The sequence below is a fragment of the Bacillus rossius genome, chromosome 5, assembly GCF_032445375.1.
Source record: "Bacillus rossius redtenbacheri isolate Brsri chromosome 5, Brsri_v3, whole genome shotgun sequence".
Lineage (NCBI taxonomy): Eukaryota > Metazoa > Arthropoda > Insecta > Phasmatodea > Bacillidae > Bacillus > Bacillus rossius.
This window is the reverse complement of record NC_086333.1, coordinates 53,739,682-53,766,443: the sequence shown is the minus strand read 5'-3', so window position 1 is coordinate 53,766,443 and position 26,762 is coordinate 53,739,682. Positions and strand designations below refer to the sequence as shown.

The 26,762-nt window shown below is 36.6% G+C and overlaps 1 protein-coding gene across 1 annotated transcript; it reads left to right on the top strand.

The window, feature by feature from the left end:
- The first annotated feature begins 165 nt into the window (after positions 1–165).
- On the top strand, positions 166–21,914 carry LOC134532268 (probable multidrug resistance-associated protein lethal(2)03659). Its single transcript, XM_063368686.1, has 11 exons — positions 166–235; positions 732–882; positions 969–1,075; positions 1,522–1,645; positions 4,455–4,631; positions 8,141–8,268; positions 11,689–11,934; positions 16,740–16,900; positions 17,924–18,053; positions 18,963–19,073; positions 21,630–21,914. Exons 2-11 carry the CDS (start codon positions 765–767, stop codon positions 21,681–21,683), a joined length of 1,356 nt encoding a protein of 451 aa, XP_063224756.1. The 5' UTR covers positions 166–235; positions 732–764; the 3' UTR covers positions 21,684–21,914.
- Positions 21,915–26,762: the final 4,848 nt, after the last annotated feature.

The window sequence follows — 26,762 nt, the reverse complement described above, 5'->3', positions numbered from 1 at the left end:
TAGCAAAAGTGACACATTTTTTAAAAAAAATATTACTCAAAATAATTAAGGTGTTAATATACATATTAATGGTTTATTGATTATTTAAAAATACCTTTCTAATAAATGTCAACATAAATTTTTCACATAGGAGTCCTTATTAATGTATTTTACAGAGCGGATCCTCAAACGACTCTCATCTGATTTTTCTATTATTGACGAGACTTTACCCAGAACACTAACTGAATCAATACAGGTAAGTGGTACATATATGTGTAACCCTCATTTAATATTTTATTTTAAAATCACATTATCAGGAAACCACTATAGTAAATTTTTAAGGGTACATTTCTTAATGAGTTATGTAACATTTATGGAATTGTTAATTAAAATTGCCATTAAAAGCAAAAACAAAGGATAAAGATTGAGAAAAGATAATATTCCACGATAATATGTGACAAATAGATTGCATGACGATAGTTCAAAAATTTATTTATTTTCATTTAATAAACAATTTAAATATATACTGTTACAGTGTGAAGTTTTAAGGTTAGTATTAGTGTGGAAATTATTTTTTTGTTATGAATGTTATGGAGGGGTTTGGAGACTGTTGGGAATGAGAAAAGTAGTAAGTAAAAATTATGTGATATTTTTTTAATAGCCTGTTCATACTCAGAAAGGTAATTTAAACATGTTCTCTACAGTAGTTATTATCATCCCAGGGGTCGTAAAATTATTGCTTTCACCCACAGATATGTTTAGTAATCAGCGGGGCACTAATTCTGATGATGATTACGAACTACATTCTCATAGTGCCAATGGTTTTTGTGGCAGCTGCTATCTACAAAATGCGCAATATATTCACAAGAACAATCCAAGCCATGCGGCGGCTAGAAGGGACAAGTAAGTACAGAATCTACTCTTGGTATTAAAATTTTCCACAGCGCAGCATACTTGGAAATTTAACGTTAACAAATTTCGTTTTATAGCTTGCGGGCCAGTTCTAACACACTTGTCTTCCACCCTGGAGGGATTAGCCACAATCAGAGCTGGCGGATCCCAGGAGGTGATGAGCATGGATTATTACACCTATCAGGTAAGCTTGCTTCCCCTACACAATGAACATCTTTTCGTCCAGACAATCCTATGTGTTCTGCAATCTCTTACACTATTAATGCGTGCCAACTGCACCCCTTATGTCTGTGCCTGTGGTTTTCCCTGTGTCTTTGCAGTTTTAACCTGGGACCAACATAACATAGCTTTGATCTAGATTTAAGATAGGGTCTAAGTCATGGCATCAAACGCTGCCATGGCTCGCCAGTCTCCGCACAAAGAACAAAGCACGCGTTGCATGCAACCGTCTCCCTGCGTGGCTAATCCCAACATTACTAGGTGTATAGGCTTCGGCCTGTGAAACACCTAGGTCCCTCGCTTCCTAAAATGGAACCCTCTTAGTTTAAGTTACTCTGTTCTAGAATAGATGGTTGCATACTTCTAGTGACGTAGCCTACTGACGTTGATTAAACTTAACGTTTATTTCAGGACATCCACACCTCAGCATTCTACCTTTTGTGTACCACCGTCACAGCTTCCGCTTTTTGGTTCGACATCGTTGTCAACATATTTGTGGGCTGCGTCTGCTACAGCTTCCTCATCTTAGAAAATGGTAACTTACATAATCAAAATAATATTATTAATGATGATGAAACTAGGCCATGGCCGATATCAGTATTTAAGTTCCAATGAAATTCGAATGCAAATATTAATATGTTTTATAACTCAAATGTCTATGTTCAATAACAAGAAAGGGGGGAATGTATTTTTAAATGTTCTTGTCATAATTTTCCAACGCATATTTTAAACAACTTTGTTCATGGGTTTGTGCCACTTCAAATATATTATGTTAAAGGTAAAAATACTAAAATATCTGCAATCAAAGTATTTATCTGAAGTTTTTGGATTTTTTTGCAGTTGTTTGAAAACTGCTTATTGTTACCTCTATTAAAATTATATTCTCCAACCGCCTGAACTTTAGACACACATTGTTATGTACATTTCTCAACCTGAATGCCGAAAAGTCACATTAGGTAGTATGCAAAAACTTTATTAAATTTTGAATTCCAGTACATAGTCGTTATTTAAAATTGTGTTTTAAATCGAGTCGATTGCAATAATGTGTTTTCTCCCCATTATAACTCAACATGCCTCATACACAGAAACTGCAGGAATTGAGTTTCCAAATAATCTATGTTTAATGCCGGTTTGCATACGTCTTTCGTACAATCTTGACATGTATGTTCTTGTAATATTAACGTAAGGTATGTATTAATGACTTACTTAGGAACAAAGTAGTTTTAATAACTTAATAAAAATCGATATACGAGTTGTTCAGTTTTCCTTCTCAAGTAAAATATTTGCTTAAATTTCTATGTTCAGAAGTTGGAGTTCTAAAAGTTCTCTGTTCGCTGAGATTTTAGTGACAGTCAATTTTCTTTTAAAATTCTATTTAAAAGAAAACTTATTCGTAAAAAATATATCATAAAGGTTTTACTGGGCCCTTGCCTTCACAAAATTCTGGGTACGGCCCTGGGAGAAAAAGCCAAAATCAACTGATGTCAAAAATTACACGTCTGGACAGCACAGAAAATTCCTTGGAAGGAATTTATTCAGAACAAATGTACGACAAAGAGGAAAACGGAGTGGGCTAAATACGAAGAGACAGCACAATAACAGTAAATACAAACGAACACAAGGTTGTGGATTATTTAAATATACCTATACATTAAGTTCTGAAAATTATCTGTTATAAGTTCTCAGAAGTTTCCAAAACATTCCATTAGAAATAGGTACTTCAAAATCTACCTGCGCTTAAAGGCTGTGCCGAAAGGGATTTTTTTTTATAATTTACCAATTTTGTTGAAATATCTCATCAAGACACATTTTAGCCTCTAGATTTGATTTTGGAATATTTAATTAAATTATTTGGCAAAATCTAGGACTTTTAAAAGAAGAAAACTATAAATCCCGCAATAACTCGCAAACATTGTATATATCGTAAAAGTTACAATTAAAAAAATGTTTTAAACTTTAATTATGTATCAGAATAACATGAGAATAGTAGAGATTTTTTCAGCGAGTATTTGAACCAGTTACCTTTCTTTTTAAAAAGAAAACTATAATCATACTTAATTTCTAAATATTGTTTCAAACACCTCAACATATATTTATCACATGAAATAAAAGTACTTATATGAAAAACAGCAGATTATATTTACTATTATATATATAAAATTTTCATAATTTATATTTTAGTGACTCATACTGAATACTGGTCCATATAATTAAAACATTTATTTATTTTGAATATTAGTCATAGAAATTGTGTTTATAAACATGTTTCAAGTTTATTTGTATAAGTGAATTTATGTTCCCGTATGCATCATTTACTTGCATTATAAATAAATTATTACATTATTGTTTCACAAGCAGTTCATATAAATAAATTAGAATAAAGTATCAGCATATTTAATTATTTTCACTATCAATTAAAATTGATGTAGATTATTTTACTAAATGTAATAATTAATGAGCGTTTATTTAAAAAAAATTAAATAAAATTGAATTGATGTTACTAATATCACTCCAGTACATTAATTATTTCAATTATGTTAATTATTAGCAAGAAATTTTATAAAATTAGATTTTTTTCCATTACGCCGAGTAAAAACGCACGTACATAAGTACACGCAGCTATTTCTTGTGTTATAAAACTAGGATATTGAAGTGAATGTCTGCGGTAGAAGCCCACAAGTCTCAAGTCTGGACCACGGAGCTGGGTGGGGGGGTGAGGGGGTGCTTGCAAGGGAAGCCTACAACTCACGTAGTTTCGGTTCCCTGCAAGAATTTCCCAAGATTTCCGAAGTTTTGCCGTTTTGGTACTAACGCCACTTCAGCCGCTAAATCAGAAGTTTCCAAATGAAACCAAGCATGTTGTGACTGACCTAACCTAACCTAACCCTTCGATTTTTTTTTTTTAATTTTTTAATTTTTGAGAGAAATCCGAAGTTGCACGAACGTGGTAGGCTTCCCGGTCAGGGGCGTGCTTAGATAGAGGGGGGGGGGGGGGGGGCGAGCGGGACCGGACCCCCCACCCCAGGGCTAAAAATATTTTTATATTAAATTCATAAAATGAAAAAAATAAATATTTAGTATGATATTAAAATTAATTCAATGACACAAGCATAAATGTTTAATTAAACTTAGTTCACTTTGCATTTTAGATAGCCTAAATCAGCAATATTGAACACGTATTTTTCAAAATTTTCCCGGGGGAGGACCCCCGGACCCCCCGCCTAGCTGGGGGGTATTCCATACCCCTCAGGCCCCCCGGAAAGGCCATAGCCTTTTGCCTGACCCCCCCTCCCCCCCCCCCAAGAGCAAAATGCTGGGCACGCCACTGTTCCCGGTGCTTGCAGCCGCGGGCGCAGCGGCGGCGGACGTGGGCCTGGCCGTGCAGCAGTCCCTGCTGCTGGTGGGCACGCTGCACTACTGCGTGCGCTGCGCCGCCGAGTCGGCCGCCCACCTGGGCTCGGTGCGGCGCGCGCTGGACTACGCCTCGCTGCCGCCGGAGGAGGGACTGCAGCCCGGGACAGGTGGGGGCGGGATCTTCGACACGTGGCACCAGAAATATTCACACTTCAAAATTACACATATTTCTAAATTTGTGCATTTACAGGAAAACAACTGTAAGGTCCACCCACCCCATCCCCCCCCCCCCCGGTCCATCACCCTAGTAGGACGGTAACAGCTTGCTGTTAAGCTCATCGGATAACGACTGAAAAAATTGGTTGTCTGTAAAGTCGGTTTACGGACGATAGTTTAACGTGACAAATTGGTGTTTAGCTATAAAGTTTAAATATAATTATGAACAAGTTTTCATATAAATAAATTATAATCAAATACCTATCATCAATTATATGAATCACCATAATTTTTTAGTAAATTTATTAGCGTAACGGGACACAGTGTAACGGAACAATGTGCGTAACGGGACACTTTTTCGTGCGTGCAGCCGGCGTTCATCGATTTATTAGACGTTGTCACGTCAAAAACAACACACCGGCACACTAAAAGGTCAAAGTGCAATAATAATTTATCAACAATGTTTATAATGACATAAATTACAAGTTTAGGGGAAATAAACTTATTTTCGGATTTTGCGACTGCGACGACTTTTTTTTTGCTCCCAGTCAACACGCGTTTTTTTTTTTTCCAGGCAGTTGGCTCGGTATTTACTCCGAGCGCCAACAGCGAAAGCATTTTTGCTCAGCCAGGTTCCACACGCAAGAGAGCGAACATTCAGTAGTTGACATGGTCGAAAGTGCAACAGGTGGCACTCTGGTCAAATGTCGGTCGTGCGCTCGGCACACGAGACGGCCCACGGAGACTCAACGCCGCTTGCGTCACATCTAGGGGCGCGGTTACACTGCCCGCCTGTTACGCCATCCGAGACAGCGCCCAGCGTTCGGGGCGAACTCCACTCGGAATTTTCCATGACGGAAACTTGTCCTGCGGACGACGCCGCCATCCGTGAAGGGGACAAGCTACACCACTCGAGGAATGACTCCCAACAACCGGCGGAAAATCAACATATGTTTAAACAGCCAATAGGCGATTTTCAACCGCGCCTTCCCACTTGCAGAGCGCTTCCTTTACAGGAGGGTGGGGAGGGGGACAGCATAGCGCTGTGTTGCAGCACTAAAGGTGAAATATTTTCAAGGATGATCTGCACAATGTCAGTTTCACTAGGTCGCTAAACCTAGACACTAAATCTCTCTTACAGGTCCCTAAGACTCTAGCTGGATACTAGTTATAAAATTCGCCGCTTAAAGTCAGCGAAACTCAAGTTTGGAAAAATAACGTCCATTAACTTTCGAACAAAAGAACTTCCAAAAATGTTGCCTCACAGACTTAATTTTAATTTCGCTATCCCCGATGAAATGAAGAACCATCCTGTGTTCCATGGCGTCAATCCGAGGAAGAGGAAAAAAATAATAATTGAAGGTTGAAGGTGGAGTGAGAGCTGGCGGGAACACCCACACTTTCTGGAGTCAGCCGCTGCTGGCTCTCGACTGAAGCCTTCCCTGCGTCACGAACATGTTCAACTAATCTGGCTCGAAGGCCAGCCACCGTCTGAGTGCCTTCATAACCGACGTCATTCTCGGACAAACACTCCCAGAGCTGAGCGCGGCGCAACTCGTCAATCCAAGGCTGTGCTTCATGTAACAGAGTAGAGCAGCATTTAAGTCTCCTAGTAGCCTCCAAGCCACAATCAACTATCGTCTAACAAGGCAAGCCCCACTTCCATTAGCAGTTAATGCAGCCAGTAATAAGCGTGTGTGTTTTTGTGTGTGATTTGCTATAAGGGCAGTGATTTAGCAAATTATAACATTTATACATACGGATTCGCCAGTTAAGAGAATTATTATTTTATTATAATTTGATTGGCTACAAACAAGAATCAAATAACAAATAATACAGCAAAAATCCCCAAATAATAAGGAATTCATAGAAGCGGTTTTGAAAACAAAATGGTATGTGGTTTACGTTCTTCATGCACATAGTACAAGCAAAGCATTCTACTAGAATAGTGAACAAACATTTTACAAGTTCGTTCCTGTCCACATGTAATAACTAATGCCTAGAGAAAAATTTACACATGTATTTTTTTAAATACAAGAATGCCATAAATTAATGAACATCACATAAAAACATGACCCTATCAATGTCTGAGTAATAATTTACAGCTTAATATCATAATCGAAAGTTTACTTTGAAGTTAAAGGACTGAATGAGAAACTTTTAAAATACAATTTAAATGAGGTCTTTGTGTAAACGTGTGTCTCTTAAGAATAATCCAGACGTAGTTGAACATTATCACCACATAATACGTGGCGCGGGACGAAGATACATCCAAAAAATATAAATATATTATATGAATATCATAATTAACAAGAATAAATACTGCCAAAGCTACATGGTCCAGCTGAAATCTGTCTTAGAAAGTTTATTTAATGCACAACGCAGGTGAACATAAGCAAACACCTATACATATAACAAACCGTTAAGGCCAAGTTAAACTGGGTGACCGAGGCCGTCGCTCAATACAATAGAGGCAGGCAATCCTTTTAAACGATTAATTTCTTTAATAAAATACATTTAATCGTTAGTAATAATAATGCAAAAGGGACATTTAACATTACATGGAAAAATCATGATAATCTACTCACGAGAACGCATCACATCAACGCATATTACATGGAGGAATGCAAGTACAGATAATATTGATATAGTTACATTTGCAAGCGAAACATAATAAATTTGAGGTTGGCAGCCCGAAAACCGATTTAGAAACAGTAACTAAGTTTGGCAAAGGTACATTACGGGCACGGCCACGACGTACCAAACACAATATTCTTGCCGTCACGCCTATGCTCTGACGTGTGCCCGCAGATAAATTATGATGTCAGCCCGATAGGGCCACAAGACAGACCTAAGTTCAGACTGAGTGAGTTTGAAGTGAACCCGATGTGAAGAAGTATGCCGAAGTGAAGTAAAGGGTGTAAGGCTGGGTACAAATGCTTTTAAACCCTGTGGAGATCCAGTGCGCCTGCACAGGGATACCAGAAAGGAAAAAGCAAAGAAACCTTTTAAAATGAATGAAGTTAGATCACCTTAGGATTGTAAAAGGGACGGGGGATGAAAGAGATAAGACGGGAATTGGCGTGTATGTTAAGTGCATTACTTGACCACTACAACTTACTATGTGAAAGCATACTTTGACTTTATTTTGTAAAATTATTTGGTGACATCATTAACTATTTTTTATTAAAATTTAATTACATAAATATTTTTTTAGGGTTATCGTTTGCTATGTTATGTAATAAACTAACTTTCACGATAAAATATATTTTTGAATCTTAGAAAACCCTTAAATTATCATAAATTTTTATTTTCATTATATATATTTATATAAATGACATTTGTAGCATAGAGCAAGACAAAATCAAATGACACTGATTTTCATTGTTTGATAAATTAATTTTGCCAGACGCACTGATTTCTTTATTTAAATATTTATTTATATTTTTGTATATTTTAGGCAACGAACCACCACCTACGTGGCCGTCTAAAGGAGCCATTCAGTTTGATCACCTGACTTTGCGATACAGCAGCGATTCTCCGCCGGCTCTTAGAGACGTGACAGTCAACATAGAACCGGGGCAGAAGGTAATAGACACACCTTGTCTTTATATGTGTTTGTGTTTTAGTTTATAAGTGATGATGCAAGTTATATTTTAAAACTACATTTCTATATTTTAATACCCACTGAAATTTTGGCACAATTGCGGGGTTCGTACAACAATGAGATGGTGCATCATTTGTTAATGTAAGTTTTATTTTTGATTAAGGAGTGTAACTAAAATGACAACCATGAAGATAATATAGCTCAATAGCAATTTTTTATTATAAAGTCATGCATATGAGTGCATATAACCACCTAATTAGGGTAATAGGATCTTGAATGAGTTTTCTCGCAGGTAATATGCACAGTTGGAGATTAAATTCATTGTTAACGTAAATATTGACTTCAAGGTGCAATTTCTTGTCAAGGTCAACATGCTCGTTGGACCACAGATTTCCCTACAAATGAATAGCTATCTAGCGGGAGAACCTGTTCAGCGAGAGTTTTCAAAATGAAGCATCTTCATCTCATTTAGTGGAATTTTGTTTTAAGCTGAAGTTATGGATGCAAAATCGAAGTTCGCAGCTGCAACACGGATGTGTGTAGAAGAAAATCGAAAAAGCTCTGGAAAAAAAACACATTTTTTGGTCTCTATTAAATTGTTTTGACACTTTGTGATGACAGCTAGATAGTTTTGTATTTTTAACAAAAGCTATTAATAGTGAAAACAAAATCTTTCAGAGTACCAATACACTATTCAATCGACATTGTAAATGCCTCTTTTGTCTTAATTTAATATTCTGTGATGGATATAATGACAAAAGTTTATTGTAGTGGACAAAAAAACAGGTTTTTTTCCAGTGTCATCTTTATGAAAGAGATCGAGCAGACACTCCGATCTCTGCATAAATAATTAATACAGGAATACGTCTCAGTGGCAAATGCATATTAAAAATTATTTATTAAGGTCAGAGGAATGTTTCTCTACATTTTATACAAGATTTTTAAGAGGTAAGGAATGATTCTTAACTCAAACGAAAAACATTGGCTACAGGTTCATCACGTAAAAATAGGTTGAAAACATTTAACGACTTTGGGTCTAAAGAGCTTCGCCGTTGAAGTTGCAGCTGAACCAGTCGTTTTTTCAAAATAAAAAGAACGTTTTTAGGATGGCACGCCAAGAGTCTGGATAATACATAATTAAAACAACTTTCAACAAACACTGCAAGTATGTTCGCTGAAGTAAATTCATGCAATCGTCATAATTTTCGTTAACGTAATTATTTCCCGTAATGTTTTTGACAAGGAGCCTTAATTCCATACGTAAAAAGTAAAGTAAAAGGTCGCGTTGTAGTATTACCCTTTATTCAACTGTTTTCGAGAAAAACTAATATCAAATTTAAAAAGAAATACTTTTATACCTGAAAGGTGTGCCACACTCACAACACTCAGTTTGAAAAAAAAAATACTGCTTAAAATCAGTAGCAATGAAAATGACGTGCAAAACTGAAAAAAAAAATCCTATGTGAAAATATTAATATTAATAATAATTGAACTTAGTTTTTACGGATTTTTTTATGTTACTTTCATATTAGTTAGGTTTATTATCACCTAGATATGTAAACTCTCCCAAACATATAAACAAAAAATATAAACTTTTATAAGAATTTTATAAATAAAAACTTGAATTCAACAATAATTATTACTTAATACGAAACATAAAATTGATACCCACGATCGTAGATTATTCAACCGCCTGACTTGGGTTCAATCAACCTTACTGAAGTTAGGATAATCATGTACTCCATAATCATACCGCTTGAGAAGGGATGTGTAGGATCACCGTATAAGAAACTAGCTTTTCCCTTGTCGAAGAGGCCACTGCGAGACTTTCCCCGCAACTGTCGGGAAAGAATGATAACCTGAACGAACGTAAGCACCGGGGATCAGGGCACATCCAGAGATTTTCCAGATGGACGGGTACATAGAAAAAAAAGTTCTTTAATTTCACAAAATATTCCTTGAGAAACCAGTTGCCCAGAAATAGATTGTAATACTACAAAAAATGTATTTTAACTTTGTGCAAAATATGGATATGAGTTTTTTGCATATATTAAAAAAATTGCGATTAATTTTATATTTTAATTGATGGTTTATTGACAAATATTTTGTTTTTTAACCATGGAAAAGTAATGTAGCTACTATTCAACATTTTGACTTTAATTTGTTGTATTACCCTAAGCTTATGCACAGTTAATACTGGAAAGCAATTAAGGGAACGGTTTACAAATAACTTTCACCATTAGAGGTACTGGGACAGCACAAAGCTAAATGCAAGGGTAAGAACCAGAATCCAGTATACCCATCAATACATCAATACATCAGTTTGTCATGAGTGCATTCACTACCAAGCAGCGGGTGGCAACTCAAATAGCCCGATATGTACCTACCCAATTAGTGTTGAAACGATAGATAGAGCTACTGTGATTAGCTAGTTCTTTTGTAAATTCGCAGAAAGCGTTAATTCTTATAATTAAATAATATTTGTGATGTTTATGACGTGATTATATTTGTGAAATAAATAATAAATAGAAGTAAAAAAACATTATTCATTATTTAATATAATTGTTTATTAAATGTGGGATTTTTACGGTAGTGTGTTGCCACCTGATTGCTTCTATAATTACCGAAGAAATAAGAGGGTATTACCTATGTAGTTGGTCCATAAAGTAAAAAAATAACTTCCAACGTTCTAAAAATATATCGAGCATCCTGGCAAGAAACAATTCTTGAGTAGTTTATTATTAATAATAATACTGTTTCATGCATCTCTGATAGTTATCGGACTTAAAATAACCGTTGATGATCTAATTATTATTTTTTTCAATACAGTCTATCATCAAGAACTTTCGATTATGTTACTTCGTTTGTAGATTCGCAGATGGTGGTGCAGTCGGCGATTGCGTGCGGGTAAAACCCGTTGAGTTGCCATTGTTCTAAAGATGTACGGTCGTTGTTAGCGAGTCCGTGTGACCTTTGAATATATATATACTGTATAGAAGTCGCCAGCCCAGGTTAAAATTTCTAATACGGTTTGAGGTAGTTGGTTAATTCACCGCCGCAATCGCCACCATTTCTAGGGCATCGACTTGTGGTGGTCCCTAGCGGAAAAGTGTCGATCTCTTCAAACACCCCTTCCCCCTCCTGTTGAACGACCTTGAGCTGCAGTAAATGTAGGGTTGGGGGGTGTGCGGGGGAATGACAGCGGGCGACAGTGCTGCGCTCTAACGTGAAAATAACAACCTAAGACGATACTAGGGGGTTACGGCAGCGCCCTGCAGCGGTGAAGTTCCCAAGCTGCTCATCATACGCTCCTGAAAAACGTAGAGTAAATCCTATCCACTCGCTACTTCTATACAGTATATATATATATATTCAAAGGTGTGACCGGGGTGGTGACGCAGGTGGGCGTGGTGGGGAGGCCAGGCGCCGGCAAGTCGGCCCTGCTCGCCGCGCTGCTGCGCCTCGCCCCCACGGACGGCGCCGCCAGGCTGGACGGCACGGACACGCGGACCGTGTCCGTGCGCCGCCTCAGGCGCCGCGTGTCCGTGCTGGAGGCGCGGCCCGCCGTGTTCCCGGCCTCGCTGCGCGACAACCTGGACCCGGAGCGCGGGCGGCGCGACAGCGAGCTGTGGGCCGCGCTCCGCGAGGCAAGTCACAGGATTTTTTTTTTTTACTTAACCTAACTAAAACTAAGTGTATTTTGGAGGGGTCCGGGTTAGGGAGGGACCTAGGTGCGTCTCAGGCCGAAGCCTATACGCCTAGTCATGCTGGGATTAGCCATGCAGGGAGAGGGTCGCATGCATCATGTGCTAGGAGGGGATTGGCCAGCCACGGCAGCGATTGTTGCCATGACTAACTCCCCTCACTCTTAAATCTAGACTATAACTAGAGATAGGTAGGTCCCAGGTAAAACCTGCATAGACACAGGGAAAACCCTAGGCACTTTCATGCGGGATGCAAGTTTGCATGCATTAAGTGTAGGAAAGTACAGGAGACAGAGGATGGTCTGGATGAAGAGTTGGCCAGAGTAGATTGAATCTACCATGCGGGGGTTGGGCACTTGGACTCGTGGTCCGCTTTGCTAATTGTCCAGTACTGGATTTAGTGACCAGGGACGCAAGCGCCGCTGGTGGTGAGTGGTTGCACTGACCACTCACAACGCCGCCAGTCAGCACCCAAAAAACTAAGAAACTAAGACAGAAAACAGATAAATGACTTACAAACTAGGCATTTTGTTACGAAATATAAGTCACAGGAAGCCTTCTGTCCCTGCTCGAACACGCCCGAATATTCACCTTAGGCCAACCTCGGGTTTACTTACATACATATTTATATTTCTCTGTTTATTTTAATGTGGCTATACTAACCTAACTAACCGTCCATAGTGTTTTAAAGTTTTTTTTTAATGTAGCTGACCTAACCGACCACTTTTTAATATTTGAATTCATTTTTCCTGCGCAAAAATAAAAAAAAATCCCGAGGTTGGCCGAAGGTGAATTGTTCGGGTGCAATCGGGCAAGGACAGAACTTGATGGACATCTTCAGGCTTCCCGCAAGTGACAGGACGTGAACGTGCTCCCGTCTCATCACACCATAATAGTTCCGAGCGTGGCACACGTGCGCAACTTGTGTTTCCAGCTGCGTTTCTTGACGCGAATCACGCGTGGTTTTTGCAACCGCCGCTAGAATTCGCTGCCGGAGCAGACCGAAATGTTAAACTATATAATGAAGCGGTTCCTTTTCAAGAAAAAAGAAAAGAAATTAAACTCTCGCTTTTTATTAAAATACTGTCCATCTTTGGTTCGTGTTATCTGCCAAATATGGCAGCAACTTGGTTAACGCATTTCCGTTCCGTGCGACTTCTGTTACATTTTTGAAATTACTCCTGCCAAGTGCCGTATACCGAGACCTTTGATTTATGCATGAAAATTTTTTTTCTGTATTTTTACGAAAGATTCCTTTGGAAATCAGTTGTCTATAAATATTTTGTAAAACTACAGGATGATATTGTAACTTTGTACAACACATGAATGACGTAATTTTTACAAAAATAAAAACTTTTTTTTTCGAGATAACACTGATCATTTCTTAAGAAAATTGGCAAAAAATTTTTTTTTTAATTCAAGCAAATTTTTTAAATCACGGAAAAGATAATCTATAATTAATAAATTTGACTTTATTTAGTTGGTTATTATTTACCACAGTAAAAACTGGCCCTTTAAATTTAACTATGGAGGTACTGGAACAACACAAAGCATAAATTCCCGGGTTAGAACCCGAACCCAATATTACTACGAGCACTGTACTGTAGTGATAACGTTTTTTTCATGTAAATGTACAAATTAAAATAAACTGTAACTATACATGTATGTATGTTTGTTACATTAAAGAAAATTACAGTGTGCATTTGCACGACGATGCAGTTACCCAATTTTTATGACAATATAACAGATGTCTACTACGCATTAACTTAACTGATAAAAATAATAAAGGGGTCAGATAATTTGAGTTTCCAGCAGAAATAAGAGCTACGGGTCCCTTCTGTTCTCCAAAGGGTCGCGATCCAGCGTGAAACCCGAAAATCGACGTGTTCTCTTAAAGAGGGAATGTGGAACACGAAGAAACCCAGCCAGGTTCTAGTATTAATCCTCTGATTATTTTTGTCTGATACCCTAGTTCATTTTATCAGATTTTTCCTTCAGATGAAATGATTTCTCACAACACCTGTAATTCTTCTTACACTTATTTAACAAATTATTTTTTGCTTGACGCGGATATTCGAGAGCAAACCATGAACGCTCTGTGTTGCGATATGCTTTCCTCTTTGGCTGAATTTAACGGGGAATGAGCTCCTTTCGCCAATAATACCCCACAAGAAATGTCTGGTAGCAAACATGGACAAAGTGTAAGTACTGTAGCATATCAAAGAGTAAAATTATTTACACTATAAATAATCAAATCTAAAGACATTATAACCTGCTAACATCTTGCTGTACCAATGTGTTTCTGTACTAAATAAAAGCATTAAATTATTCGTAATCTTAAGAATGAAAAGTCACTCAAAAGTAATTTCCCCAGAAATATACTTTTTAATGGGTAAGAGCAGTTACATTGACACACACAATTGGTAACAGAAATGTGCTCGTGAATGTGATTACGTCACCATTTTACTCAACAGTCAAGAATTCTTACAGGATCATGTTGAAAATACCTTTGTTCAATGTCATCACAATATCGAAAAAGGACAGAAAAATTCTGAAGTATTCAATACTTTAAAGTACATTTTGTTGCAGTGATGCGAGCGCAGTGTTTTAAGTTGGAATTGCAATAGCCCGTCACCAACACCAGTCCGACACTACACAAATAAGATGCCCCAGTACAATTTCATTGGTCCATCCGTCAACTTAGTGAAAAACCAACTTTTAAGTATTGGGAAATAGGTTCAAGATAATGGTGGGTGCAATCATTTCCATCATTGCTTCTTGGCTTTCGAGTTGAGACCACGTTCGAAGAATCTTTCGGCTTGCCAGGTTGCAGCCATCTTTAAGGAAGATTTAAAACTGAAGACCTAGTGTTCTAGTTTAATATTTTTATAGCTCCTTTTCACACCTTTGTATTTCCATAGCAAAACTAAAACCTTGGATAAAAATACTACTGTAACAGAACCTAACATCAAATATTTATTACATTAATTATTGTTGTTGCGTATAGATTTGGCTCCTTGATAAAAAGAAAATCGTGCAACTTAAATTTCACACCATTTATTACTTATTATGGTTAAGTTACATCGCTAACCTCATATTTTTTTCTCACCACCGGTGCGATAAATACAGTCCGAAGTGTGTGTTCACACTCAAAGGTTACGGAACGTACCAACAGAACGTCATAAATGGTCGTAGTGAAACGAAAAAAAAGGCTGTGTTTGTAACCACGCAGCTTTTTGACGTGACAACGTCTAATAAATCGATGAACGCAGGCTGCACGCAGGATAAAATTGTCCCATTACGCACATTGTTCCGTTACGATGTGTCCAGTTACGCTCATTGTACGCTTGCGCCGCATCTATCTCTCTTCCACTCGATTTGACTGTTTTGAGGCACATTAAACTTGAAACACTCCCATTCGTTTCCTACTTTTCCTATCATCGTCCTTTCCTTAACAGAATAACACAGATTGGAACAAGTTAAATAGCAAACATGTACAAAAGTTATAGTTAAAATAATCTCTTCGTTAAAGTAATAAACATATTTGAATTAATGAGTGCAAATAAAAGTAAATTTATCAATTAAATTGTAGATTTCATTTCACTCCTTCTTTGTATCCATACAAAATAGTGATAATTCAAAAAAATTATTCAATTTTATTCATAAAAGTATGCAATCATTTCATCAATGTTTTGTTATGACGTTGTCACGTTAAACTATCGTCCGTAAACCGACTTTACAGACAACCAATTTTTTTTTTCCTGCGGTGATCTCCGCGACCATCGATGATTACCGCGTCTTGTGGCGCAGCATGTGTCTGTCTCGTCAGTATCACAGACCCCGCTCGTACCTCCACCAAACCTCTCGGCCGGACTCCAAAAAACACTTCTCGACCGTCGTCGAAAGCGTTCTGAAGCATTTCGGAACCTTTCGACTGCATCGTGCATCGGGGGCGACGGCCGAACCTTCTAGACGACGCCTGGTGAATGGTCGCCGGGGGAGGGGGTGGGGGGTAGATCGAGCGACGGCAACCGATGACACATGCCACCGCATTCCAGCGCCGCACCGCGACAAGCGGCAGTGGAGGGGTGAGACTTCTGGACCAGCGCCAGGCGGAACACGTCCCGTAGCAACTAGTGAAGGAAGTAGGGCGTCTGGCTGCTATCCTCGTTGCACTGTTAGGAAATACAGTCAATTTACGGACTTTTTTTTAAAAAAATGTAAGAAATTACCTGAAATAAACAAAGGGTTCTTCGTAACCTCAGATAACTGAAATCTTCGGGAAGACTACGCCGTTTTTCAACTTCGCAGTTCCGTGCTCAGCTATAAACATGGTAAAAAGGCAAGTGTTAAGTCGAAGGGAGTTTCTACTGATGAATTAACAAGTTTTTTTTAAATGTTTTTTTTTTCTGTGGTACAGCGAGATTTTGATTTTTTTTTTGTGTTTTCGTGCTCATTGCAAATCATCACCTTTTAATTTACGAAGATAACCGTAAATTAACGAAAATCTTTGGAACATTTGTGACCATCGTTCTTCGTGAAATTAAGGTGAATATTTTTTTTTCTAACCGTGTAGCATTGACAGTTGAAGCTGGAGTTTATGGCCCAGTTACAACACCTGGCATATTAATTTATGAGAACTAACCTAGTGACTTCCATAATGGAGGTTGTATCAGCATAGTCACAACTAACAGCCACGTGGAACTGATCGGAGTAAACACCACGTCTTTTTTTTTTTTTGAGTTCAGGTTGGGATGAAAGATGCGGAGCGAACCCTGCTGATTCCCGTCGGGAGCGGAGGAGGCCATCACAGCCTGGAGCAGAAGCAGCTGATCTGCCTGGCGAGAGCCGTGCTAGCGGGCAACAAGATCCTGGTCATGGACGAAGCCACAGCCAACGCGGATCTCCAGTGAGTGTTAACATCTCGGCAGTGTGAGCAGGTGCACACCGGACCAGCTCACTTGGAGCTGGTGTGTATTTGGTGACGGCCTTTGGTGCCCTCCGCTGACAGCGTGCTTGGCCAGCTCCCCCGGGCAGCAGCAGCAGTCTCACGGCCGTCTGTATCTCGCGGCTGGTGACGGTGGAAGCGCTTGTTGCAGTGGGCGAGGCGGCTGACCTCCGCCGCGATGCGCTCGAAAATGTCGTTCAGGAAACTGTTCATGATGCTCATGGCCTTAGACGATATGCCAGTGTCCGGATGAACTTGCTTCAACACTTTGTAGATGTAGATTGCGTCGCTTTCCTTCCTCTTGCGCTTCTTTTTCTTGTCGCCCTTAGAGATGTTTTTTTCTGGGACTTGCCCGCCTTTTTGGCTGCCTTACCGCTCGTCTTGGGGGGCATCTGCTTCTGACACTTCATTGTTTTAGCACACGATTTCTAATAAATTCACAAAGTAATCATATTTAATTGTTTGTTCAAAAGGTTTTTTTCCTAATAAATAAAGTACATATTTAATGTTTTTTTTTTATCAACTAGGAGGCAAGTTTTAATGTCAGTCCCAATCATGTACTGAATACTTGCAATAGTATGGTATAAAGTTTTTTGATTAACTGTTCGTATTTAGCCTCAGACTTTCAACCCCATTTTTTTTTGGTATATCATTCATAAATACATAAATAAAAATTTTGTTCACAGAAAACAAAAACTTTTTTTCAGGGTTTTGGGGAAACCTAATTTTATTGATTTATGAATGATATAGGCTACTCAAAAAACGTTTTCAAAGACAAAGATTATATACTAACAGTTCATCCAAAACTGTACACCAACCTTTCCATGCTGTCAGTACATGATAAAAATTACATAAAATATTGCCATTACTATTCATAACAACATTAAATAAAGACTTTTACAATACTTTTTTTTTGTAAATAATAAATATTACTGTATTATGAATTTATTCAAAATAATGGGCAATTCGTGATGGTCGTTGCAGGACGGCATCGCTGATACACGAGACAGTCAGGAAGAAGTTCAAGGACTGCACCGTCTTAACGATGACCCAGGATCCGAGGATCGTCATAGGCTGCGACAGGATTATGGTGATGAGTGCTGGCACCATGGTGGTAAGGGTGTTTACTATTTACATGCCATTCCGAGATACATAAGGTTTAAGTGTCGCAGATTTTAATGCAATAAAAATTTTCTTCGAAATTTTGACATCATCACTTGACACCATGCTCATGCATGCTTAAACGACGTCGTTAAAAATTTGACTTTTTTAGAATTCTATTTATTGTTACCAAAATACTAAGCAAAGTCAATTACGAATAACCTCTTTTTGCATAGGTTTTTTAATATTATACAAAATTATGACTACACTCACAGTCACAACAAAATTTAAATTAATTGAGCTCACATTTTGCTACTAATGTTAATAAACTGAATTTTTACGCAGTTGACAGAGGTAGCTGAATAATCATGCTGAAATTCACAAACAAATGACTGAAATTAAGAAAAACACTTATAATAAGATCATGCATCACCATCTTCGTGTTGCATTAAAACAACTTATTGGAGACTGGTCCACACTTACTGCATTTAATCATTCCTATAGTTTCATAGATACATAAATAGTAAGTTATAATGCTAAAAATAATCATTTGACTATTATGAAAATTTATGTTTATATTAAAACTAAATGGCATGACACAAACTTCTTGACATGCAAAAACTAGCTTGACAAATTTAACGCACTGTTTAATGTGTAACAAGAACTTACCCATTAATAAATATTATGAAAAAAGTAGGAAAATATTTTATGTTTAAAAATAGTTTTTTTCCACACTACAGTATAACATTAGGTGTAATACAGCCAAATATGTTACACTTAGGCACATATGCAAACATTCAGAGGAGTCATCCAAACAAAATCCGTTTAGATGTATTATAGTCACAAAACAAATGTACAGATATTTGTCAGTCATATTTATTGGAAATTATTGTTTTAATGCATTGATATGTGTGACCAACAGGAATTTGGCCACCCGCACTTATTGCTGCTGAATCCCGAAGGCCATTTCTACAAACTGGTACAAGAATGTGGAACATCTGTAGCAAAAGAATTGTATAGAGAAGCACAGGAGGTAAATTTGTTTATCTTTTAGCGAACTTAGAAAGTAAGCCTGGCATCTTGATCCTCAAATTGCTCTAAAACACAAAATATCAATCTAATTTACAAAATTGGATTGAAAGTGATGATGCTAATATTATTTATCATTATAACCAGTTAAAATTTGTATGTATTAAAATGAGAATAATACAATAAAATTAAACTAATTCGCTAAACTCATAAAATTGGGTATAACTCTAAGATATTAGTTATGAAAAAATTCTTTTGGACAAATATGCAATAAGATTTTTATTAGAAAATAAATAAACAAACAATCTCTGCTTTTGAACGATTAAAAATATCTAGAATTATGTTAAGAAGTTCTTAAAAATGAACTTATTTGAAATACATGGAAATATTAATCTTACACTTGTATCTTTCAGTAACATTTTCAAATATATAATGGTTTCTTGATTGATGCGTCATACAAGTTTTTATAGTAAACTGAAAAATTTAAGTTCTTTCTTAGTAGTTGCTCCTTTTCCAGTTGTGAGAGACTAAAAAATTTCCAACCAAATATATGCTATCAACACTGGCTGTCGAGATTGTGAAAAACAACTGGTGGAAAATTGCGTCACTTAAAAATTATTTAATAAATAATATTAGCAAAATGATGTATTGCACTTACTGATGACAAATATTTTTCAAAACCATGATGAAGCTTGAAGGCCCGAAGATCTATTTTTACAGATTACCTATACAGAGTTTTGGGCATAAATTTAAGATGTGGCAAAAGATGAAGAAAACATTTTTTTCACGGAACATATGTCTGGGAACACAACCCTGCAAAGTTACAGGCGCAAAAAGCAGGTAACCCACAAAATTTTAATTTCAAGCGGATGACGATTCTATTCCATTGGCTTTGACCTCAGGGGCCTTAAGGGGCCCGCCTCGTCAGGGGTGTATGTGTGTTAGTGAGGCGGGATGATAAGCGCGACGCTCGCTGGTGCTTCCAGCGCGTTATAGCCTCTAAGCGCAAGTCTCTGAACTGGCGCGCATTCGTCTCGTCGTCACAGGATAACTGTGAAATTTGAGCGGTGACCGTAACATTATATGGCGGAGAAATGAAGATAAAGGTGTTATGCAAGCCCCTTAAGTGCTTTCAAGAATCTGTACTGATTGTTTTATGCCTAAAAGTTACTCTGAAAACACGCGTTTTAGGCATTTTAACGCTTATAAAAATACATTTTAAAAACTTAATCCGAAATTAAAAGTACTTTTCGGTCCTCAGCGAACTCTTAAATGCTATTCGTAAATAGGCCCCATTCGGATATCTTGAGTAGTTTTGAAATCGCGTTGTTTTTCCTGAAGCTCTGCACACCGTATGTGTGCCCAGGTAGGCGGGCCCCTTAAACACGGCCGTCTTCCCGTCGCTCTGTTGCAGCGACTTACAGGTCACCTCTGGATGGAACCGATGCCCGCATTATTTCGTGGTTAGTCTGTACTACGAAGATGGAATGGCGAAATTTCACCAAGAATAATTAAATTCTTCTTTAAGGTATTTTTTTATCGAAACCTCACCAAGACTGCGTGTGACCTTCTACTTGTTTCGAAGGTCAAGTTTGCAAAGTTTCAACTCAATCGTATGAACAATGTGCGAACGCATAGAAGACAAAAACAAACAAAAAAAGAAATTATACATAAAATTTTAACAATTCTATGTAAGTATGAACAATAATTATTAGTGGCACCCAAATACCAACTACCACTTACAAAGCACAGTATGATGTTTGTTTACTAACACCGACAACCACTTGAAATTGTTTACAATCACTGATGACAAAACATTGGCAGAAAGATACGCAGACTACTTATTGCTTATACTATCGAGAACGGTGAAATTTGAGAAAAGTTACATGACACATGCTATACCCAGTCTCTCGTATAGGTACCTTACTTGTCGTAGAAGAGTAGCCACGATTATATTTTTGGTAGTGTATATATAAATATAATATATAATATATGACACTTTCCATTGCACGGTATTGAAAGTGCGACTCAAAATGTTTTTTTTTTTTGAAGGACGCTAAGGGGGAAATTCATCCCAATATTTTTCAATCCTTACCACTGGCTTCACAAATGTTGGCCTGACCGGAAAGATTTTTTATAGATTGATAAATATGAAACCTAATTGTCAACTTATCCTTTTTTGTGTTGTCTTTGTTTTTAAGTTTTCTGCTATCCAGGTTGAAGTTTATCATGAATAACTTCTGGTCTCAGTGATATTTATTAAATATTAATGAATATGAAAAATAATAACATGAAAATTTGGGTTGTTATTTAGTATGAAGTAAACAACTTGAAAGTTTATCACTTTGCTTACAGGCGTATTTTCTTGAAACTTTTGTCATAATTCTTTTTCCAATTTCTTGCATGTTAATGTCACTTTGTACCCTGTTATTAAATGAAAGAGTCATGTGCACAATACTTTTGTTTTTGTAAATTACTTATTACGTTTTACTTAACTATGTAATAAATTCTACGCGTAAAGTTAGAGTGCAAATTTGCTAAAATAAAATATATTTTTTAGTCTTACAGGCGCAACGAACCTGAAGCTGAGACTCCAGAAATTGAAGATGACTGAATCATAATTTCACTTCATTCCATCGAGAGAGAAAAACATTCAACCGTAAAGAATGCAAGAAGTAAATCACCTTGGAGAAGAACTTCAAATTGAAGTAACCCAAAAACTATGTAAACTATCAGGTGTTTGAAGACTGGAACGTTGCATTTATAAACAATTATTTATTTAAAACAGGAACAAATGTTTTACATGCTCGTTTTGACGCCTGTATTTAGAGATTGGATTTTTATGATGTACATTATTTTTTTTAAATTTGAGATAAAAATTAATTAGATACAATTTATGTGAAGTGATAATGGTTTTAACTTAGGATTAAAGTTTTCATTATTAAATTTCCAAAATAATTTTTGCTATAGTTTAAATATCTTCATTTTATTCCACATTTCTGCTATCACAAAATATAAACAATACAGCTCTCAATGTGTTTAAAGTCCTTGCCTTCTTATTAACAGACTCCATCTTTTAACAAAACAAGGGTCCTTAGTGGCCTCAATCGCTATTGTGTGAGAGTTATGGGTCCGAATCCAAAGCCCTGCCAGTAATTTATAAGCTCCGGGTCGTTTTTAGAACATTTCGGAGACCAAAATATTTTTAAGGTTTTGTTACCATAAGAGGATCGTAAATGTCGCATCGTGCACAAATGACGAGAATATAAAGCAATAATAGAATCTGAACGGCTTGAAAAAATTCGATGGGGTTGGTTTTGTTGGCTGATATATTTTCATTGCGGAGTACAGAATGTACGGAAATTGTCAATAGAGTGCATATGTTAAAAATGGAAACTATTTTTAATAAAATATAGACTTTAAACCAAAAAATAAAAATACATGAAGAATATTTTGATGTAAAATCACAATAATTTCTCATGAGAATAACATCTCCGATAATCAAATCTTTGAATGAAACATATTTAAATATTTTATTTTAGAAATGCTAATTAGAATGTTTACTTTCGTTAAAAATAATTTAAAATTGAAATGTTTCTAAATTTTGTTATTAAAGAGTGTTTTCTTATGTGATCTGAATAATTTTACAGCCAATTTTTTATATGTTTTTTTTTTGTTTCATGCTCTTATTTGATAAAAGCCATAGAATTTTTTGTGGGTTAACTCTATCCCAATAATATTATAAATGTGAAAGTTTGGATGGATGGATGTTTGTTACTCAATCACGCCAGAACGGCTGAACGGATCTGGATGAAATTTGGCCTACAGCGAGCTCATAACCTGGATTAACACATAGACCACATATTACTATGAAATTCCATCCCTAAGTGATAATTTCATTTTATAACAGAAAAAATGATAGGCCATAGACATACAAATAGTGAGTAAGTGTCTTTTCTCTAAGTCTGCCACACGATCATACACATAGTAAGGTCTGGAAAATTAACATTTTTCTCCTTGGAGAGACCAGGCCGCTTAGTGGAGCTCGCAGCGGCTAGCAAAATAAAGGCTCTAAAACAGTATGGTTCTTAACCTCGTCAATAGATAGAGTTGCCTTGAATTTTAAATGCACAATTGTTTGATGAGATTGTCGTATCTTTAATTTTCGTTTGTTTGTTCCGTATGCGTTCATCAGATTGCGATGAAATTTTGTTGAGTTGTTATGCGCATGCCCGTGAAGGTTTCTGAGATGGTATAACTATTTTGCAATAGTTGGAGCACGAATCGTTTCAAAAAATGTGTTTATTTCATATTACATAGCGGCACTTCGTCTGTTTTAGTTGTATAAGTGCGCACGCATGACACAATTTATTTAAATATAAAAGAGAGACAGAGATAGAGTGATATATATAAACTGAGATAGAGAGAGATAAGTTAAATAGAGCGAGGTATAGAGAATGAAATGGGTTAGATAAAGAGATATATAGATGTATAGAGCTATATAGAGATTTATATATATAAGAGATAGAGATAGTGGGAGGTTTATATGTATAAATGTGGAAATAAAGAGATAAATATAGATAGAGGGATACAGATATTTATATATATATAGATGTAGATAGAGATAAATATATATTTAGAGAGATGGATAGATGATTTGTATACGTGTAACTACTTCAAACATATTACAAAACAAAACTGAATGAGGCATTGCAATGCAGGCCGAGCATTAGCTAGATAATGGAATCTTTTCAATATTTGTAATCTCTTATTTTTCAGCTTTTTTTATAGTGCTTTATAGAGTCTAGATTACATACAGAACACCAATTTTTTTAAAAAATATATTAAGGTAATTAACTATACACTGGCAGCACGTCTGTCGGGATCTGAAAGTGATATAAATTATTTTGCACACTTGACATTCAAATTAAAATGGTCCCCTTCACCCTGTGCTAAGCCCGGGTAACGCCGGGTACTGCAGCTAGTACTGAATATTTATGTTCATTCAGGTTACCATAATCAAAATAGAAAGCCGACAAAACCAATTTCATCGAATTCTGACAATTTGTTCAGATTATATTTATGTTTATATATTTCGTCATTCATGCTTGATGTGACCTTTGCTATCCTTCTAAGCATGTGTGCTTACAAATAATAATTGCTTACATAAATTTTATTTTGCTATACAATAACTTTAACTTATACAGTCCGTCAAATTATTCATTATCAGGATGTATAATGAAAATAAGAGGTGGGGTGTCGTTTTGCTTAGTCCATGTAGCAATTTTGTAGGGTTCCTTTGTGAGTTGCACACGAAAAGAGGGCACTTTAAACAAACTTACAGTAAAAAACAAGAGAGAGAAGATTTTTTTGTCAATATTAATTTACATATGTATTAATATAAGTGATAACAGAGTTTGATACTTACTAAAGTTGTACAGTGCCTTAAAATTACACTTAAAATTAATATTGAATTTAAATAAACAAACAAGTGTAATGTAATAAAAACTAAGTGACTTGGAAACAAAACTGTAGTCACATTCTTAATCAACAAAGATTTCAGTGCATCTGACTCACATCATTTATAGTATATCACACTGAAAATAATTTTTCCCATAATTTTTCACCTTTTCCTTCTTTGAAAAACAAGGTAATTTCCTAGTTTATTCAAAAAATCCGCCAGACTGTTAACAAGGCTACAAAAAATATGACACGATATCTGGTAATCCTACATTTTTGCCTCGGTTATATTTTTTAGAACATTTAGATGGCGCTTCGTGAACTATGTTAATTTTCTACCAAAATTAGTTTTATTGTTGGGTTTCGGTCGTCAGTTGTGTATCATATTCTGGGGTGCTGTTAGAAGCTAAAACAATAATTCCCTGTCATTAGGCATCAAAAACACCTTGATTTATTTTTGCGCGCTTCCTGCATTTTACTTTGAATGAGTCCCTCCAGTTGTACGGACACCAGTTTACCGTAAACGAACACGTGATGGCGACTGTTCTGGTTCATGCCATTCCTTGTGCTTGACGCAAAATCTCTCAAAGAAACATGTTAAAATTAATGGGTTATAATAAAATATCTTATGACACGTAAATATAAAACTTATTTTTCAAACGTTATATAAACGCTTGTTACAAGTCTGGTAACATGGTAAGGTAATGTGGCTTTAAGGTAGTTCCTACTCCGTATCTATGTCATAGGTGCTTGATCACGTGCTTGCGTAATCTTTCCGACGGCCAGTCGGTGCAGAACTCGTGGTACGACGGTACGAGTTTGAATATGCGGTCGTTAAGTCTCTTGAAGAGAACGTTCAAGCTTTCTGCGACAGAAGGTCCAACGTGTTCGACCACATCCACGAAGTTTTCGTTCTGGAAAGCGTTGATCCATTCACCTGAAGAAAAATTATAAGTGCAGTGAAAAAATGTTTCTGCCACCGAAAAACAAGGTCCAGAGTAAATGAGCACAAAAAAAGTTCTCTATGTTAATATTTATGAAATAACATATTACCATGGTGTTCACGTTACACAAGATACATCTAAAAGTCCCATAATATGACAATTGACGCTTCTGTTTGAACCTATTGTAGCTCGTATGAGTAAAATCAAAAACATGTGTCTGAATAAATTTTTGATAAGACCAACCATTATTGCAAAGGAGAAAAAAAGGGCACGAGGACAAAAAAATTCATAACTACCTTAGAGGCAACATCATCGAATTCGTTAAAATAGTTCTGAATACGTTTGTCTGAAACAATTTTTGAAAAGACGAACCAAGGCTGTAAGTGATTGAGCAAGTCCTGTTATTTCCTGCCAGGTCACGATTGAGGATCAGCGGCTTTGATTTATAATTTTCAGTATTCTGAAGCCGCTATTAGAATTTTTCAAGGCTCTGACATTTTTGGGGACTAAAATGGGAAAATGTCTTTAAAAGTGGGAAATTTTCCCTTGAAATAGGAACAATTTTCAGTCATTTTGACTAATTTTTAGTAATTGTTGAAGAAATAAGAGGAAATATTTTTCCCAAAAATTCCAAATAGCGGCCGGTCATTGACCCCAACCATGCAGCACACGCTAGTACCCTGTTGTAGACTTCTCAATGTTATACTACTTCTGCATTTTGTTTGTTGTCCTTTTTTCAACTGCTTTATCATTGGATCTCGTTATAATTTCCCAGAGATTGCCACTCAAACTATCCAGTATGTCCCAATTTTTATTCTCGGTTCATCATGAAATCTATTTGTTTGCGAGTCGGTATTAATACACTGGCAGGATTTTTAGCTTTTTGGATTTTAATTATTAAATGTAGAGAATCTTATTTGGTTTGTAGTGGGGGCATCCGATTCCACTGGGAATTGGCCTCTTCCCATCCAAGTAAACCAGCGTCACACACTGAGTTTATATTGCCGCAACATGCCGAAGACGTCAAACGTCGAAAATAAACATGAGCCAATCAAATACAAGCACAAATAGATTTTTAAGCAATTAAGAAATAAGAGACGACAAAATAAAAATACTGATAAGAATAATTAATTCCCAATTACATATGTCATATCATGTACGCATCACTCTGTTGCAATTGGTACTAAAATCAAAAACACTAGAAACTAATACCGGACAGCTTTATACTAACATCCCAGGCGATAGTGAGAAAACTAACATAGCGGCATGAGGTGCGACTGCAATAATAT

Bases quoted from the DNA above. Each gene is read 5' to 3' on its own strand.
- LOC134532268 (XM_063368686.1), top strand. From the start codon at position 765: ATGATGATTACGAACTACATTCTCATAGTGCCAATGGTTTTTGTGGCA. The intron at 1,076-1,521 runs GTAAGCTTGCTT...CGTTTATTTCAG, and splicing joins TGGATTATTACACCTATCAG to GACATCCACACCTCAGCATT. The intron at 8,269-11,688 runs GTAATAGACACA...GTGGTGACGCAG, and splicing joins ACATAGAACCGGGGCAGAAG to GTGGGCGTGGTGGGGAGGCC.